This window comes from Perca flavescens, chromosome 11 (assembly GCF_004354835.1).
Source record: "Perca flavescens isolate YP-PL-M2 chromosome 11, PFLA_1.0, whole genome shotgun sequence".
NCBI classification, from domain to species: Eukaryota; Metazoa; Chordata; class Actinopteri; order Perciformes; family Percidae; genus Perca; species Perca flavescens.
The window spans coordinates 31400400-31418824 of NC_041341.1; the positions used below are offsets into that span (position 1 = coordinate 31400400).

At 40.6% G+C, this 18425-nt stretch overlaps 1 protein-coding gene across 1 annotated transcript in view; it reads right to left on the reverse strand.

The window, feature by feature from the left end:
* LOC114564333 (tissue factor pathway inhibitor) overlaps positions 1–15058 on the reverse strand; it is a 69744-nt gene extending 54686 nt beyond the window's left edge. The window contains exon 1 of the mRNA XM_028591600.1: positions 14903–15058. Coding sequence (XP_028447401.1) covers positions 14903–14990 — 88 coding nt within the window. The 5' untranslated portion in view covers positions 14991–15058. The remainder of the gene's footprint in view (positions 1–14902) is intronic.
* Positions 15059–18425: the final 3367 nt, after the last annotated feature.

The following is an 18425-nucleotide window of genomic DNA, read 5'->3' on the forward strand; positions in this document are numbered from 1 at the left end:
GACTCTGCAGGCTGCAGCCATGAATGTTTGTGTCTTAGCCTCCTCTCCTTTGATGTGGGTGTGATTACGCAGCCGAATCAATAATGGGATGGACAGAAAGCGAGAGCAAGTGGCTCATTCCCCATCTGTGCAAATGTCATCCTCGACTGATTGTACTGTAGATGCACACTTGATTAGATGAGAAGGTTCGATACAGCAGCCCTTTTCTGCAATGCAGGTTATCGTTCAAACATTACAAATGAGACAAAAGGGATTTCTTCCTCGTCTGGCAAATGGTAAGCTTTAGTGAAACTGAAAAGTTTTTAGTTTGAAAGTCTGTTTTGCTGAGAGGGATTAACCCTGCTGCTGCTGGGATCACACCTAAGGAGCAAAGTATTACGCATAAAATCTACTTAAATTCAGTTTAAGATTTTTCCTCACTTTTGTCCGCGGTGCACCTATTTTTTAATCCTGTCTGACGTGGTCACTGTGTCCCTGTCATTGCTGTAGATGTCTCAACAGAAAAGAACAGCAGAAATCACGGTAGCATGTAATAATAAGATGTAGAAAACAATTCCGCCACAGACCAGGAAAAACCTGGTCTAAAGTCAGTGGCGCTAGTCTAAAGTCAGTGGCGCTAGTCTAAAGTCAGTGGCGCTAGTCTAAAGTCAGTGGCGCGTTATTCAGATGCTATTTTAAGGGCGCATGCTCGGCCATAATGTAGCGTGTGCACAACGCGCATACACTTCTCTCATCTAAACGGACGAAGCAGTTCCCATTTTTGCGAACCATACATAATTAAAAGGAAAAATATTACTGAAAATGAGCTTCAGGTGTTTGGATCGGTCAGGAGGAACTTTACAGTACAGTCCTCAAAAAGTCGCAGCATTCTTTGTGTCTTGTTGTGTTTTACACAACATTTCCATGAATCATGGATGTGTTGATGACATAAATGAGGAAATATTAGAGGACTTAAGGAGACGTGATGTTGCACTACGGTGGGATTGGACACTTGAGGGTCCTGGAGTGGCAATGCGCGATGCGCTCCTGGTGGAGCAGGTGGACGGAGATGGAGTGGGGGGTGGAGGAAGGGGCACAACAGGAGTGGATGGTGCGTTCAGGCAAATCCGCCGTCATAATAGCAATCCGCCATGGAACAAGCGCGCCTGCTCTTAAAGGGAATGTGAGATGACGCTCTGATTGGTTTATCGCACGTTACGCCCAAACCACACCTAGCTACTTCAGAACAACCCATTTAAGATTTGCGTCGGGCGCAAGAGTCATTTATCCCGCCGGTATCATAGCAACAGCGCCCAGATCCGCCCACAAAGCTACTTGCGTTTCACGTTTGATACTTGCGTTTCAGATCGTTAAAATAGAGCCTACACTCTCACAAAACATGCTTCCATATACATTAGACAAGTACCTATATAGTAGTATAGTATAGTATAGTAGTTTCTACTTGAACAACCCTGTACGTATTGCACAAAGTAACACAGTGCACTGACATAATGCACAACCCCAGTAGCCTACGTATTGCACAAATGACATAAAGCACAACCCAAATAGCCTACATATTGCACAAGATGACATAATCCACAACTCAAATAGCCAACATATTGTACAAATAACACATTTCCACATAACCTATGCAGTACACAATGACATATTGAACAAACCAACAGCCCATATATTGCACCACTGACATATTTCATAACCCCAATAACCTACTTATTGCACGCTGACAGTGCACAACCTAGCCAGCCTACATGTTGGTGTTGATAAACTTAATGGACATAATGGCAAAATGAGTGTTCATATCGGTTTAGCCTACATTTAGGAACCCTAAATCTTCTACCAGAGGGTAGAAGCTGAAATTCTGGGTGAAGTATGTGGGTTGGATCGGAAACTATTTTTGTCGGCAAATTCCTCTCAAAAGTCACTAGTTTGACAAAGAAGAAACTTCACCTCTTTTGCTTGATTTTCGCTTATTTCCCTTTCCCAAAGGAGAACTGCAAGGCCAAAATGCATGTATGATAAGTCTTCTAGTTTCTGAGAATGTGCTTGATTAGCATGTGATTAAAACACAACATACACTACAGCAGTTCAAACATGGTTCAAAATAGTTATTTTGGTACAGTCTAAAAAAACTATTTTTTTGAAAAAAACATCTACAAGTTGTAGTTATGTTTTTGTAAATATGTTGTAGTCTACAACATACTTTTAAGGAATGGATGGGGATTGAGTGTTTAGGACAGCCTACACGTAGGGAAGCATTATCAGTTTTTTATTCCAATAGCATGAGCACTAAGATTATGAATAATGCTTTGGTGCTTATGATTTCAGTAAAATGATTGATTGTAACATGTCAAAACTGTTTACAGATTGCAAACAGCTATTATAACCCTAGAACTGGTAATAATTTCTTGATTTATATACACTGTGTGTTCAGGCAGAACATAAAGCCATTTTTTCAAATGGAGTGATTGCATACAAAGTCAGTGGAAAGCCATGATTAGACATTTTCGCCTGGGGCAGCGCAAATTGACAAGAAGATGCGTCAGCGCAATTTGTCAATATTGCAACTTATCTTATGAATCTGCTGGGATTCGTGTCCGACTTGATCCCGACTTGCTCTGACGTCATGCACACGTGGGCAACGATAATCTCACAAGACCAAGGTGGCCGCAGTTCTGAGACGCAGGTAGCGCAGTTGCTTTTCACCGACCCAGGCGGACCCAGGGCATGCTGGGAAACCGGGAGCCGGCCTCTCAGCTGATCTAACAGCTGATTGGTTCAGAATCGACTCAACATGATGACGTTTTATATCTACTTTTTTAAATTGGAGGGATTTTGGAATTGGATAGATTTTGTTACTGGCTTCAGCTTTCAATAGCAAAGTGGTTTACAGTGCAGTAATGGTCATTCATTATGTCACAGCATGTCGCTTTCAACACAAAACATGTTTATTTTCATTTTTGAACTCCCCCCCTTACTTCCTGTAAGATGCATCATTTTTACAGCTATTTGTGTGATTTAAAGGCTTATTTTGTTCATTACCACATGTTGTGAGGCTGATAGTGGCGTTTCGAAGTCAGAGAGACTAAATCCGTTCAGATTACGGATCATCCACAGCGTGTTCAATAAAATCAGCAACAGATCGCATGTAGAGCATTTTGAGAGCTACTCTGTCATAATTAAAACAACTGGAGAGTTGTGTACAAGCTGATACATAGGTCTGATGACATTGTATTAAATTGGAATCGGACCACAGTGTTTCTGTGACTTCCTGTTCAGCCTGAAGGCTGCTGGAATCGGCTGGAAACTGACTTGACAGTGGATTTTTGTCACCGTCCCCCCCCCGGCTGCTGCCGCCTGCTCTTGTCCACTTTACAGGCGAGGCCCAGTTCATCTCAAACGAGCCTATAGTCTAAACCAAACTTCATGGCATTCCATCTAATAGCTGTGGAGACATTTTACTCCAAGCCACACATGTCTACCTCCGAGTGAGTCAGGGGATCACCAAAGTTATTAGGATACATCCTCTGGGAACCGTTATACATGGGTAAAAGGTACATAAACAACAGACCATTGCGTGGAATATGCTTGTTGTCTCACGTTGTTTAAAAAGACATAAAAAAACACAGCTGGCATAATAGCACAGTAGGAGATCAAAGACACAGTGCGACACAGATACAAATGTACGTTCTATTATTTCGGATAGTTGAATATTTCACTTGCTGTGAAACCCAGATATGCCCACATCCTGCTGTTATCATATTTGCACATCTCATATTTGCACTGAACCTGACACAGCTCTGCACCTGAGCTTTCTCAAGAGAAAAAATTGTAGGGCTGAAGGTAAACAAAGGCAGATCTAAAAGACACACACACACACACACACACACACACAGCCCTGGCAGCAGATATCTCCGTCTTCACTTTAAAAGATTATATTAATTCAGCCTCAAGTACACTTATTCTCAGCAGCTCTGGAGTGCAAAAGTGGAGTAATCTCAACTTCAATGACGATCAACAGTGAGCAGTTGAAAACAAGACGCCCATGATCCACTCCCACGTTGTCTGAACTGGCACAGAGTGAAGACAAAGTGATCACTCTTTCATCGTGTCTTTGATTGGAGTGCTACCTCAACAAGTTCAGACTTAGTTCACCTCTTTCTTTTATTCCTTTAACCTTTTGTACACTCCACTTACATTAGTTTCTATGGTTGAGTGCAAAGCTTACAGTTAGTCTGCACACCTTCTCATCATGAGAGGTAGGCTTTCTTTGCTCGTCTTAGCTTGAAAGCATCCAGTCTAAAGTTACCACCTAGTCCAGGAAGCGGCCCTGACACAAGGTAAAGTTATCATTTAACGTAAAACGTAATATGATTGGTAGTTGAGATGGAAGCTCAACCGCCAAGTCCGGCTGGGGTTCCCCAGGTTTTATGTTACCCCGCGGGTAGAGATGTTAACAGTAAACCGTTTAACCGAGTACATTTTGATCGATTAATACTATCAGTTAAACAGATAGAAACCATTTCATTATTAAAACAAATATTTAAAAAACATTGCATGGAACATTGTGGCAGGAAGACTGGTATAAGTCAACACTGTCTACGGAATTCGGAAAGTATGTCTGGGCCTCCCAGAAAGGTGAACTGGGACTTTTTTGACTGCTTGTCTGTTAACTGTTAATTTTCAGTTTACAAGGGTCGGTCAGAAAAAAAAAAGATCTGGTTAGGTGATTGGGTTAGTTTACTGACATATTTTCTGTTTTGTATGTTTAATCAATCAATCAATCAATCAATCAATGTCATGTGGAATCATAAAATACAATTCCAGTGAAATGTAATCCTGTCAGTTCATAAAATTTCAATTTGTGCATTAAACAGTGTAATAAATGTTATGTATATATGCGTATGATAGGGGGTTGCAGTCCTAGGCAGTGTCCTCATTTAGGATCCTAATGGCCTGAGGGCAGAAGCTCCTCCTGAACCTCTCAGTGCTGGCCCGCTGTATCCGGTACCATCTTCCCGACCTCAACAGGGAGAAAACGCTGGTACCCGGGTGGTTTGGATCTTAAATTATTCTCCTAGCCTTTTTCTCGCAGCACCTGGTGTATATATCCTTTATGCAGGGTAGGGCACCGCCTATTGTTCTGCCGAGCAAACCAGTATTTGCAAAAGCATGTCATATGCGATTACTCGATTAATCAATGGAATAAACGCTAGAATACTCAACTGCTAAAATAATCAATAGCTGCAGCCCTACACAATAACACTAGGACAATAATCGAACACCATGAAATATTTCATGCTATATTTCCATTTCCATTTTTTGTCATCTGTACATTGCTCATTTCCGAGTGACTAACAATAACTTGGTATCTCCCACAAGTTCAGTTCCTGTAAGAGGCATCACTTCCTGAAACCCTCTCCCTTAAACCAAACGTACTATTATTGTCAGTACGACTCATACAGGAAACCCCAGCGTAGCCTTATCCATCTGCAGATGGCCATTTGCAAAAACTTTCCAAAGAGTGCGAGTCATGAGGGCATGAATAGGACAGGACTACATTCCTAATTAGTATCCTTGTTGGTGTCATTCACCCCCAGTTTATCCTATTATGTGTCAACATTCAAGAGATTAAAGTGACAGGCAGACACTAATGATGTATCACCAGCTGCAGACTCCTCTGTCCAAACACTGCCCTCACACATACAGCACACTGTGCACACAGACAAATGAAGGGACATTTGAACAAAAGACTTACTGATTTTTTTCCCCCCTTGAGTACTAAGCAACAACACCAAAACCAGACAGTCTACGTCTAAGTTACATATGCACCACATGAGCCAGTTTTTACCCAACCACCACAACCACAGTGGTTGACATTTCTCAAAGGAAGACCAGTGGAATAGTCTTCCTTTACAGAAATCTGTATTCAATTACAGCGTCTGCATCGGGTCAGGCAGTGTCATTTAAAACATTCAACGTCTTCCATTGAAAGTTTTGTTGGAATTAAACCAGTCCGTCTGAAAGATCAAATCAGAGAATCTGATCTTTAATTAAAGTGCTTTCATCAGTCCAATCTGTGTGAACACTGGATTGTTATTTACCTTGCACGGCAGCTGGACTCTCGTGATGTCACGAGATGACATGAGAATCACATGAGAATCCAAATGAAAATCCATCTAGTCAGGCATCAAGTAATGCGTTTGTGTACTGTTCATTCAAAAGAAGAGAGTATTTCTTCATTTAAAGAAGAGAAAGGAACGGCCCTGACTCTAATCCCCCCCACGGGCTTCTGCAAGTGTTTGACAGACAGATGGTTCATCTCATCACCTGCCAAGTAAAGTACTGCCTGCCCTTTTCCAAAGTGTTTCCAATGACGGATTCTCAAACAAACCCTCTGGCGCGTCAGGTTAGATTATTATACAAAAGGGCATCATCCTTCCAACTCAAACACAAACAAAAGAGAAGCAGAGTCCAAAGTAAAAAGACAGAAATTGATTATGATTATGTTTCTTCAACCTATGTTTGTTCTTCTACAAGTGCTAAACATGGCCAGTGTAGTGTGTGGGCAGTATTTCAGAAATTATTGTAGAAAATGCATTTAAATGTATGAATTTTGTGTGTCTGGATGGTGGTCTTCAAATGTCTTGTTCCAAAAGTTAGTCAAATGACAATGATCTAAAACAGAGGCAAGTAAATCCAGACTCTCTGGTCCCAGCTTCTCGAATGCGGAGAAGCTGGGACCATAGAGTCTGTAGCACTTCTACTTGATAGATGACTTAAATGAATAATCAAATATCAAAATTGTTGCTAATTGAATTCATGCTGATAGACTAATTGATTAGTCCACTCATTGTTTCAGCCCTAATGACATGAGCTGTAATGTATGTCAAATTATGTGCAAGTCATGTTATGTTCCTTGGCACCTTTGGTGATGATGATTTGTAATTGGCCAACATTTCTATTAACTGCTCACTTTAGAGCAACCTTACATACTTGGTAAGGGAATATTAAATGTGTGAGCAGGAGACATTGCATGGGTCTGTTTAAAAACCTTCTGTGTGTAACTTTCCATAAATTACACCTCAGCTCACTAAAACAACCACATTTTAATACAGAGTACATGACATGTACCTTTGAGCTTCTAATGGAAGCTAGTAATGGAAATGCTGAACCCTTCTATCTGACAGTTCCCATGCGGATGAATAACAACCATTGGTTGTTGCGCAGCCATATGATTCCAACACTAACATTACATCATAAAACTAATTTTCATCCGTTTGGTCTATTAGGCCTATATCAGCCTGTTGCCCCAGAGCTGTCCTATCTTCTCCTGCCAGGAAGCAAATAAGATAGCAGAGAGATTACTTGCTTGTCGGTTTTGGGAATGAGTCTGCTCTCAAACTGCCCTCAGTTCTGAGGCTGCCCCGCTGTAGCTGCCAAAGAAAAAACTTAACCATCTTGTCAAGTTAGTGGAGAAATGACCAAAGTGACAGTATCTTCTCTCTAAATATAGAGCCAAGGAAGTATCCATTTTCTACAGGCGACAGTGCACAGGAAACACAGATTAACCTGTGGCTCATGCTCCTCCGAGTGCATTTGTCATCTCTGCTGTTGTGTCAGCTTCGAGAGGACAGGCATTTTCTCACACAGGACTGCATATCTTCCCCATATTGCGATGTAGTCAGCCTTTTATCTCGAAATAGGATACTAGCGATTCAAAGGTTGGACACTCGAAAAAAAAATGTCCCTGGAGCAAAGTCTTTTGGTTGAGCATCTGCTGTGCGTTGTGTTACAGTCTATTGTTTATTGTTCCGAAAATTGCTTTGAGTTCATTAACTCAGCATTTGTATTCTTGTCTTTGTTTCATTACACCCACTCACGGCCAGAAAACACAGTCAATTAGCACTCTGAACTAGTATTCCTGCTGTCATGTTATACAACATGTGCCAGTTATTTCATATTCTGCAGCAAATGATTCAGCAAGGAACTTTTGAACTCCACAGTCTGTGTCACTCTATTTGTTTTCGAACAAAATCATGTAAATTGTGTTGTGTTGTGTCAAAGTCTGTTCCCCCATCATATGGCTTTTTCCTCTCATACAACACCGGGATAGCCAACTGACAACAGAACGGAGATTTCCTCACTGTTCATCGCGGAAGAAAATCCCCTTGCTGCACAGATTTCATTTCTACGAAGGCTACAAACGTAGCATTGGTAAATAAACTCATGTGGCCACTGATCTATACTGTATTCACTCATGATCAATATGACACCAGATGATGCTTTTTCGTCCGTGTTGAAAAACTATTTTAACCAGCGGGAGCCATTTTCTTACGTCTGTGCTATTTTGCGCAAGACAAAATCCCATTTTGTCTCATGACTGAAAGTAATATCAAAAATTGTAATATTTCCTGGTTTCTTTATTCATCCATTACTGAATATTATTGAGCTGTGGACAAAACAAGACATCATTTTTATAGACCAAACAACAGCTTTTCCAACACAGAAAAGCAGGCTTCTTTAAAATTCTTCTGAGAAAAACAGACGTTCTGGGATCATTCGTTGCATGACAGAGACAAGTCTACACGCTACATTCCAGCCTCCAAGAGATTCAATGAAAAGCTCTTTGAAGTCTTTTGGATCAAGTCCAAGTCACATCTTAGGTCTTTGGAAGCCAAGTCCAAGTCAATCCTCAACTCTTTAGAGCCTAAGGTACAAATTAAGTCTTTAGAGGACAGGTCCAAGTCAAGTTTTGATTCTTTAGCGAGCTAGTCCAAGTCTGTCTCAGCTCTTTAGAGAGCAAGTCCAAGTCAATTCTCAAGTCTTAAGAAGCAGTAGCGTTTTTTGGCACGGGCGGAAAAAAAAAAGTCCTCCTTTCTGTTATCTATCATTTCACTGTGTGGGGATTTTGGCAAATCGGTGCCCCCTGCAGCTGCAGGAGCCCTGCTTGCTGAGAGAGGAGCATCTCGCTGCAGCCTGTGGGAAGGCGGATGTCAAGCCCCACCTTCCCGCAGGCCTACTGGTGCACAAAGAGGAGGGGGGCACGTTCAGTTCACCTGTGGGTCCTGCAAACGTAACGGTCAGGACAAGGGGGGGGGAACGGGTGACCACGAGCCTCCTTGAGCTCATCACTTTTATGCATGATAAGGATCTGCTCCGAGGATTGCAGTTACTCTGCCAGTCACTGTGGCTCCAGCAGAGAGGAGCTTTTCAAAACTCAAGTTGATCAAGTTATACCTGAGGTCAACCATGTCCCAGGAACGGCTCACTGGCCTTGCCGTCATCATCAATATCAATCACTCAATAGGGGAGCAGATTTCATACGATGACATCATTGATGATTTTGCATCAAGGAAGGCCAGAAAGGTCAGGTTTTAGTTTAAGTTTGTGTTTTCTGTTCTTAGTGCTATAGTGTAATACTTAGATTCTCTTTAGTGTGTTTTCACATTTGTGTGATGAAGGATTTGTGCTATTTAGAATAGGCCTATTTATTCTATTTGTATATTATTCTTAATATTTTATATTATTGTTGCTCTCTGCTCTTGTTACATTTTTTATATATCTGATTCTATATATTCTTGGCACGTTTATATATATTCTTGGCACACATATATATATAAAAGGGGGTCTCGCCCTGGGTGTAATTCGATGTAGAACCGCCATTGTTAAGAAGGCAGGTCCAAGTCATGCTTAAAATCTTTAGAGGCAATAATTTAAATAATGTATCAAGTATTTAGAGAGCAAGTCCAAGTCATGTCTCAGGTCTTGAAAGAGCAAGACCAAGTTGTGTCTCAAGTCTTTAGAGAGCAAGTCCAAGTCATGTCCTTGGTCTTTTAAAAGCAAGTCCACGTCAATTCAAAAGTCTTTAGAAGGCAGGTCCATGTCATGCCTCAAGTCTTATCGCGATAATCTGAATCATGTCTCTAGTTTTTAGAGAGCAAGTCCAAGTCATGTCTCAGCTCTTTAAATACCAAGTCCAAGTCATGTCTCAAGGCTTTAGAGGGCAAGTGCAATTAAAAGCACACTGGTCCCTCATGTTTTTATGTTAAAACAACTTTGTATTTACAGTGTTATTCTTTGATAGTAATATTTTACAGTGCACTGTAGATTGCTGTCCATTCTCTAATCTGAATTTGGAGTTTTATTAGTGTGCAACCTGCTAGATGTTATTAATTCTTCATGACAGTTTGGCAGAACTCCAAAAGGCATTCATTAGAGCTGATTTCAATATATATGGGTCAACAAGTCAAGTCTCAGCTTATTGCCTTCAAGTCTCAAATCAAGTCGAGACTGCACCCAAATAGAAGGTGGGAGTGTCAAAATTGTGCGAGTACAAACAGACAGTTTGAATCATTAATAGTCTGTCTCATAATGCTGTTGTCGCCCCCAGACAGAGCTGCTGCTTTTGCTGCAGTAAAAAAGCTTCAAGGTGAGATTCTTGTTGAAACAAAACAGATGTTCTTTTATTTAAAAAAAACTAAAGGCCTGCATACTGGTAAGTTAAGCAAACATTAGGTAACACCTCATTGGCAAGGCAGAGAAGTGTCAACACTGTTCAGTTATAGGTGTATTCATCTAATGGACCCAAAATAGTTTTTGTTGGCTAGCACTTTTCTGAAGTCTACTGCTTATCACAAACGCTAATTAAGATGGCACATGTTACACCGTTTCCTCAGTCTATGGCCTGAGGCTCCCTAATAAAAGGACCATGCACTTCAAACAGAAAGTTGTGCATCTAATTAAATTTCTGCACAAATTAATGAGACACAATGTTTACTCCTCCGTGAGACGATTAGTGAAGCTCCTAAGAGCGTGCACCAATGATACTGATTAGTTTAGTTACAAAAGGGGCTCAGTGAGTCCCTTATTGTCTCACCTCTCAAGAGCACATACATGATACGCAAATAGTGACAACTAATGTTTATCTATGAACCAAACCTTGTTGAAGGCCACTGTAATGTAAGTAGCTCAGATTGCCTCACTGTATTTACCTATGACTTGTATTCTCATATCGCTGATGAATGCAAAGTATAATTGCCGAAATGGTAATGTGTTTTTTATGTAATACTGCCTGGAGGTTCAATTTGTGTTTTGGAATATTTAAACACATATTTGTCCTTATGTGCTTTAAGGTTAAACAACTAAATGTGTGTGTTTTCCAATGTTAACCATCAATAAATGTCAGCTGATGGCTTGTGGGAAACTGGAAGCCTCTTAAATGCAAAATATGTTACAGTAAATGCTCGTTTAAGGAAAGGCCACAATATATGAGAATATTCAATTCTGTAATAAATAAAGCACAACTACATTGAAATTCAAATATATTCCAATAAGATACACTATATTATGCAAAACATGGGATACTTGATCTTATGAACACCCAGATGGAAACTCAACTGTAGCTCAATTAGTGTCTAATGGAAAGAACATTCAATAAGAACAATCAAGGTGTTGCTAATCTTGTCATGATGCGATTTTGAGGAAGTTGACCAGTGGGCATACCTATAAAAAAGAATATATATATATATATATATATATATATATATATATACTTTTATTAAGTAACAGAGAAAATGATGCATGTTTTTATATCCTCCCACCCCAAATATTGCAATGCCTTGTTTACTTGTCGAAGGAGTCAAGCGATGGAGCAGGTCCAAATTTTTTAAAAACAGCAGCCAAACTACTGACCAGAACAAAGTGTTTCTAACACATCACGCTAAATTTCCATTCACTACACTGGGTTCCAACCTTTTTTTCAAATATCCCTTTAAAGTACTATTTATCACATAGCCTTTGCATGGGTTGGCGTCGGGAGTATATCACTGTTATTCATGCATATCATGATTATTTTGTCATATTTTGATTAATAGTATAGTAGATAGTATTGCATGAGTAGTGGTTGGTTTCTGGGACTTGTCAAAATATTACAAACCTGTCATGGGTTATCTGCAGTGTGCCTGAAGGGTACTTTAACACAACAGGATACATATACAATGCAAAGATAAAAGAACGAACCAGGAGGATTAAAAGGGGCCCACAATTCAATGGTGCCCCAATGCCCACTAGAGAGTTAATCCGGCCCTGGCCAACATGACCACAATGTAACTAAGCACAAAGGACTATTGTTATGTTCTTAACAAACCTTTAAAAACTAAAATGTTAATGGTAGATTATTCATGCTATCATCTAAAAAAACTGTAGATAGACGGGGGGGTTACATAAAAATAGCAAAAAGGCTTTGCCGTTGGGGACCGAGTATGAGTATTTAAGTAAGAAGAATTGTATTTGTAAAATATTTCTAAAGACAACCCAATTTCTCTCCATAAGATCCTTAGCCTTCATGCTTTGCTGCAAATGCTGCTCATAGACTGTAAATGTTCCTTCTATACAGGGAAATGATGCATACAACCGGCGGTATGTCACTGAAAGATAAGATATGGCAGACAGTGGCATTAAAGGCATGCAGTGACGTTCAGCACCGAACCTCCCAACTGCCTCTAGCTGACCTACCACACTTGGAATGACCTTTCTGGAATAAAAGTGCTATGTTAAGTAAATCTATTTCTTTAAAGCCAACATGTATGTTGCCTTGTATACAAGTACACTAATGTAGTGATGTTGCATTAACATATTATTTTAGGATGCCAAAAAAGTGCTACCAGGGTATGGCTAAGAGACCTTTGAAAAAGGCCTTCCGCCACTTGGATCTCTTAGGACTTGTACATGTTAAAATGAAGACATGGAGTATTTACTTTGAGTCTTGAGTAATAAAGACGATTTTGTGTTTCAATGTGCGTACGGTTCACCCCTTTCTTCCCACAAAATGCCTGTACTACAACTGCATAGCTTTCAGTAGTGAAGCCAGCTCAGTTACTTGCTCCTAGGGATGGAAGGATACCAGGTAAGGAGTGTTACAGTTTTTCTCTTACACTTTGGAGCAGACCTGCCTCCACTCAGACCTTTCTCAGCTTGTGGAGTATCTGACATTTAATCCCACCAGCCTCATTACCGCCTGCAAGGGTGCTGTTGCGACATGACAGTACGGGCCAGGAGGAGAGTTGCCAGGCGGTTCAGGTGCGGGTCGCGGCCGCTATGAGAACTGCTGTCGGTGTGGACTTTGGCCCTGTCTGACGCCACGTCTCTCCACTCCCTACGAAGGACTTTAAAACTCCTCCAACACAACAAAACAATCTGAGTAGTGCGTCAACTGTATTGTTGATACGTAGTAGGGGTGCAAAAGATATATCGACTCAATATTGTTATCGCGATATCACGTTACGCAATATTATATTGAAAGTGTCGCAATGAGTATGCAATATTTTGTTTATTTTGTGGAGCGATGCGTCCCGTCCGTTGCCTGTGTGGCTTGGTTGTGTTTGATTTGGAGCCCTCTTGAAACGCTATAATGATCATCATTTCATTGACCAGTTATCGTGCTACTTGCACATGTTAGTGCACATCAGCGCACGGTTCCACTACGTGACAAACCCTATGGAGCATACCACGTGTGTGCATATTTCGACAGAGTGACAGTGTAAGTGAAGAAATAGATAGAGACAACAAAACGGAACGAATCAGAGCAGCGAAAGAAAAGTTGTGTCCTGTTCTCTTTATATATTTTATACTGTACAACCAGTAAAACATGTCCTGTTTTCTTTATATATTTTATACTGTCCAACCAGTAAAACATGTCCTGTTCTGTAGACATGGTCCTTATTTATTTATTCATGTTGGACCAGTGTGCTGTAAGAAAACTTGTTTGTTAGGAATCTATTTTGATGCGTTTTCCCATAACTTTTGTAATTTTACATGTCTTTAAAAATACCGAAATTAATATTGCTATCGCAATATTCATAATCGATATCGCAAATCACATTTTGTCAATATCATGCAACCCTAATACGGAGCAGAATTTCAGTCTAAGCAATGGTTTCATGTTGTAGGTTACCTGTGGTGACTACCACACTGTAAACATACTCTACTCTTTTTACAAGTTAAAGTTCTGCAGTGAAAATGTTACTTAAGTAAAAGTATGTAAGTATCATCAGGAAAATGTACTTAAAGTAATACGAGTAAAAGTACTCAATGCAGGAAATTCCTCACATTTTACAAACTGAAAAACAATGCATACAGTTCTGTCGATCAACTAAGTGATTAATCAGCTAATCATTTCTGCCTGTATTTTGTTTTGGTAGTTTAATTTATAATAAAAATGAGTTCTTTTAAAAACTACATGTTTATTTGTGTTCAAAAATCCTAATTTGTAAAGTAACTAGTAACTAAATCTGTCAGATGAATGTAGTGGAGTAAAAAGTGAAATATTTCTCTCTGTAATGTAGCGGAGTAGAAGTAGAAAGTGGCATAAAAAGAAAAGACTTAAGTGAAGTACCTCAAATTTGGTACAGTACTTGAGTAAATGTACTTAGTTACATTCCACCACTGTTGGTTACGCTATGGATTGTGTGTTATAGTGTGTGGTGTATAACAAATAATGATTGATCACTCCTTAAGCAAAGCTAACACACAACCCCTTTGTTATTTTACAAGTGGTACAGTTTACCGAGTCATTTTAAGGCGCACGTATTCCGTTTGAAAATAACTTTGCGTTTTCATTTTGAAAGTCAAACGTCACGGCAAAATATTAAATTAATACAACAGCGGCAATAACACGTACTTGAAGGCAACACACTATATGCAAGTCCAAACAAGAATAAAGTCAAGCCAAGACACATAATAGTGCGAATAACTTAATAATAACTCAACTCCACTTTACGCACCACTTTCGTGACGAAAAACTTTCAAGTGCTGTCGTACAAAAGCTCAGACGAGCTGTGGACACGCTGAACACAGTTCAAATAGCAATCTGCACATACATACTTTGTTCTTCCAATCCTCTTACCTGCTCTAGGTCTTCTGCAGGTCCCAAGACGGGCGAGACAAGAGACAGAAACAGCGCACAAAATCCACCACTTGTTGGACAGAGTCATGCTGCTGAACAGGGGGCTGGTCTGCGCTGAATGTAAAGTTAGGAGGAAAACTTCATCAAGTTGTAGGGCTGAAGGTGTGTGTGTGTGTGTGTGTGTGTGGGTGGGTGGGTGCGTACTTCCGTTTGATAACACTATGACAGTCTGCAGGCACTGTGAAATTGAAATTCTCTGTAATTTCCTGGAGGGACACTTGAGGAAATAAAACATTCCCATTGACTGATAAAGTTTACCAAGAAATTAAGACCATGTTATCATTTTTCACCATAACTCAAACTTGATCCTGCCTGTTTAGCATGCACACAATCTCTCTCTCTCTCTCTCTCTCTCTCTCTCTCTCTCTCTCTCTCCTTTAAAATCATTTAAGGAAATTAGACACTGTAGTTTGAGTGTTTTCTGTAGGTCATTCCAAGTAGAAATTGCAGCAAACATGAAAGCCTTTTTAAAGACCTGTGCAGGCTTGAGGTACATTCAAGGAGATAGTGTTCTGGGACCATAAAGTACTAGTAGTGTAAAAGAAAGAAATTCAGATATGTAACATGGGAGCCTACCTAAAATGCCTTTGTATATGAACATATATGGTGAGTAAGCCGGCGATTTGACAGAGAGGGCAAATTCACTGTGGAGTAAAGCATACAGTGATGAGTGAGGGGTCTGCAACTTGAAATGAACCTTGAAGCTCCATGATACACAGCATCCAACATCTGAAGACACTTTGATGGGGCATTCATGTACAACAGATCACCATAATCAATAATAGAGAGAAATGTGGCATCAACTAGCCTTTTTCTGGCAGAAAAAGTAAAACAAGATTTGTTCCTTAAGAAAAAAACCTAGCTTCAATTTCTACTTTTTTTACCAGTTTCTGTATATGAAGCTTAAAAGAAAGGTGATCCTCAATTAAAAATCCTAAATATTTATAAGATGAAACTACCTCAATTGTTTTACCCTGATCAGTAACAATATTCAGGTCTAACTCTTTTTTTCCTTGAGTTTGAAAAGACCATTACTTTGGTCTTCTCAGCATTAAGCACAAGCTTTAATTGATAAAGCTGTGCTTCCACTTTGTCGAAAGCAGTTTGCAAGCATTCATACGCCTTCTTAATGGATGACCGGTTAAAACACCAGACCCCTTAAGTAGTACTCCTGGGAAACCAGCATCCATTTCCTGGGTGAAAGTCTTGTGTTTTCCCCAAACGTCCTTGGGACACAAACTCTACTCCCCCACTTAAAATCCCCGTGTTTTATGGAAGAGTCAAACTATACCTTAAAGAATACAATGATATTTTGAACAATATGGGCTTCCAAGTTTTATAGCAACAGTTTGGGGAAGGCCCTTTCTACGGAGCCCCCCAGGGGTCAGTAGAGAACCTAAACCGTGCGCACAGAATAAAAATCTGTTCCCAAAACTGTCCACACGGATTCATAATCTGTGGCATCGGTGAGAACGTGAGAAAGATATTCACAGATTCCAAGGTGAGAATGTGAGAAAGTTAGAAAGATATTCACAGATTCCAACTTACATGATCAATTACTCTATAGCGAAATGTTATTAAATCACAAATGACGCATCTTTCCTAATGTAGTAAGGTTAACAAAAAGCTACAAACTCATTTTCATCAAAACGAGCCGTCCTCCAACCTGGAGAAATAACGTTGGTCTCTACGAGCAGCCGGCGGTGAGATGGCAGTAAGACGAGCGCTTAGGGACCGTCTACAAACTAGGCTACAACACGAAAAGAGATACAACAAAAATAGGTATTAATTCAATTATTAAATAAGGTAGTGTCTCCAAACTTACCTCAATTATAAAAATGTCTCCTGCTGGTTGTACTACAGCACTTACCTTTAAAAAATAAGCAAAATATAATTTTTATTCTGTGCGCACAGTTTAGTTTTTTCTTCTCAGCTGACCCCAGGGGGGCTCTGTACTTTTCCCATTTCAACAGTAGTAAGTTCAGCCTTCTGCTGGTTCAAACTTTGTTTGTTCAGTTCAGTAAAAAAAACTAGGCAGATTTAAGTACTGTTAATAATTTTTCTGTTGCTTTTGCAGGTTTGAAGGAAGATCTAGACAGGAACATACTGTATAGGGAAGGGGAGCTCCAAAGCCCAAAGCCACTGATTCGATCAATAAAAATAATGATAGAGTAGCGAGTTAAAGATTCAGTGTTAATAATTCATTTGTACATGAAATGAACACCTACTACTTTGAATATTGTTAAATACAATGTCCGTAAGTTCAGTTACTCATAGGGCCCTATCTTGCACTCAGTGCAATTGCCTTTTCACACCGATGCATGTATCATTCCTATTTTGCACCCGACGCACGTCGGTAAATTAGGGAATGCAACAACGGGGAAATGAGGCGCCGCACGCCGGCCACAACAACGGGACGGGGCCGCCTGCTCGCGGGACGCAACAACGGGCGCAGGGGCACAAAAGAAGAACGGGGAAAGGAACCGTCACACGCGGGACACGCCGACAAAGGAACAGTCTCCCGGGTGAAAGTCCTGTGTTTTCTGACCCATCCACCACACCAACCAACCTCCTTGCGCAGCCTTTCGCTTTATCAGTACTACTCGCTACCGTCAGCGTTCTGGGATCACGAAATATGCTTCCCATTAAAATGCATTGCTTTCAATTTCGTAATCGCCACACGAAAAAAACGCCACTTACGTGTCCTGTCCACGACTTAATAGATTACATAACGTAACTATATAACGAACTGCCATGAGACCTGGCTGGCACAACACGCATACACTTCATCTAAACAGACGCAGCAGTTCCCATTTTTGTAAACCATACATAATTACAAAGGTAAATATTACTGAAAATGCGCTTCAGGTGTTTGGATAGATCAGGAGGTACTTTACAGTACAGTCCTCAAAAAGTCCCAGCATTTTTTGTGTCTTGTTGTGTTTTACACAACATTTCCATGAATCATGGATGTGTTGATGACATAAATGAGGAAATATTAGAGGACTTAAGGAGACGTGATGTTGAACTACGGCGGGATTGGACACTCTGGCGGGATCTGGTCCGGGAGTAATGCGCGATGCGCTCCTGGTGGAGCAGGTGGACGGAGATGGAGTGGGGGGGGAAGAGGAAGGGGCACAACAGGTGCAGGTGGTGCGTTTGGAGGCCCACACTCCATGGCTGCAGCAATCCTCTCCAGACTTGAGGAGATGCGCCCGATAGGAGCAGCGACATCGCCACCCGGCCAAGACGGGCATTTATTACTTTGCCGCATCCCGGACAGCTCCCGCTGGCGTGCGCCAGTCAAATCCGCCGTTATAATAGCAATCCGCCATGGAACAAGCGCGCCTGCTCTTAAAGGGAATGTGAGATGACGCTCTGATTGGTTATTTTCACGTCACGCCCAAACCACACCTAGCTACTTCAGACCAACCCATTTTAGATTTGCGTCGGGCGCAAGAGT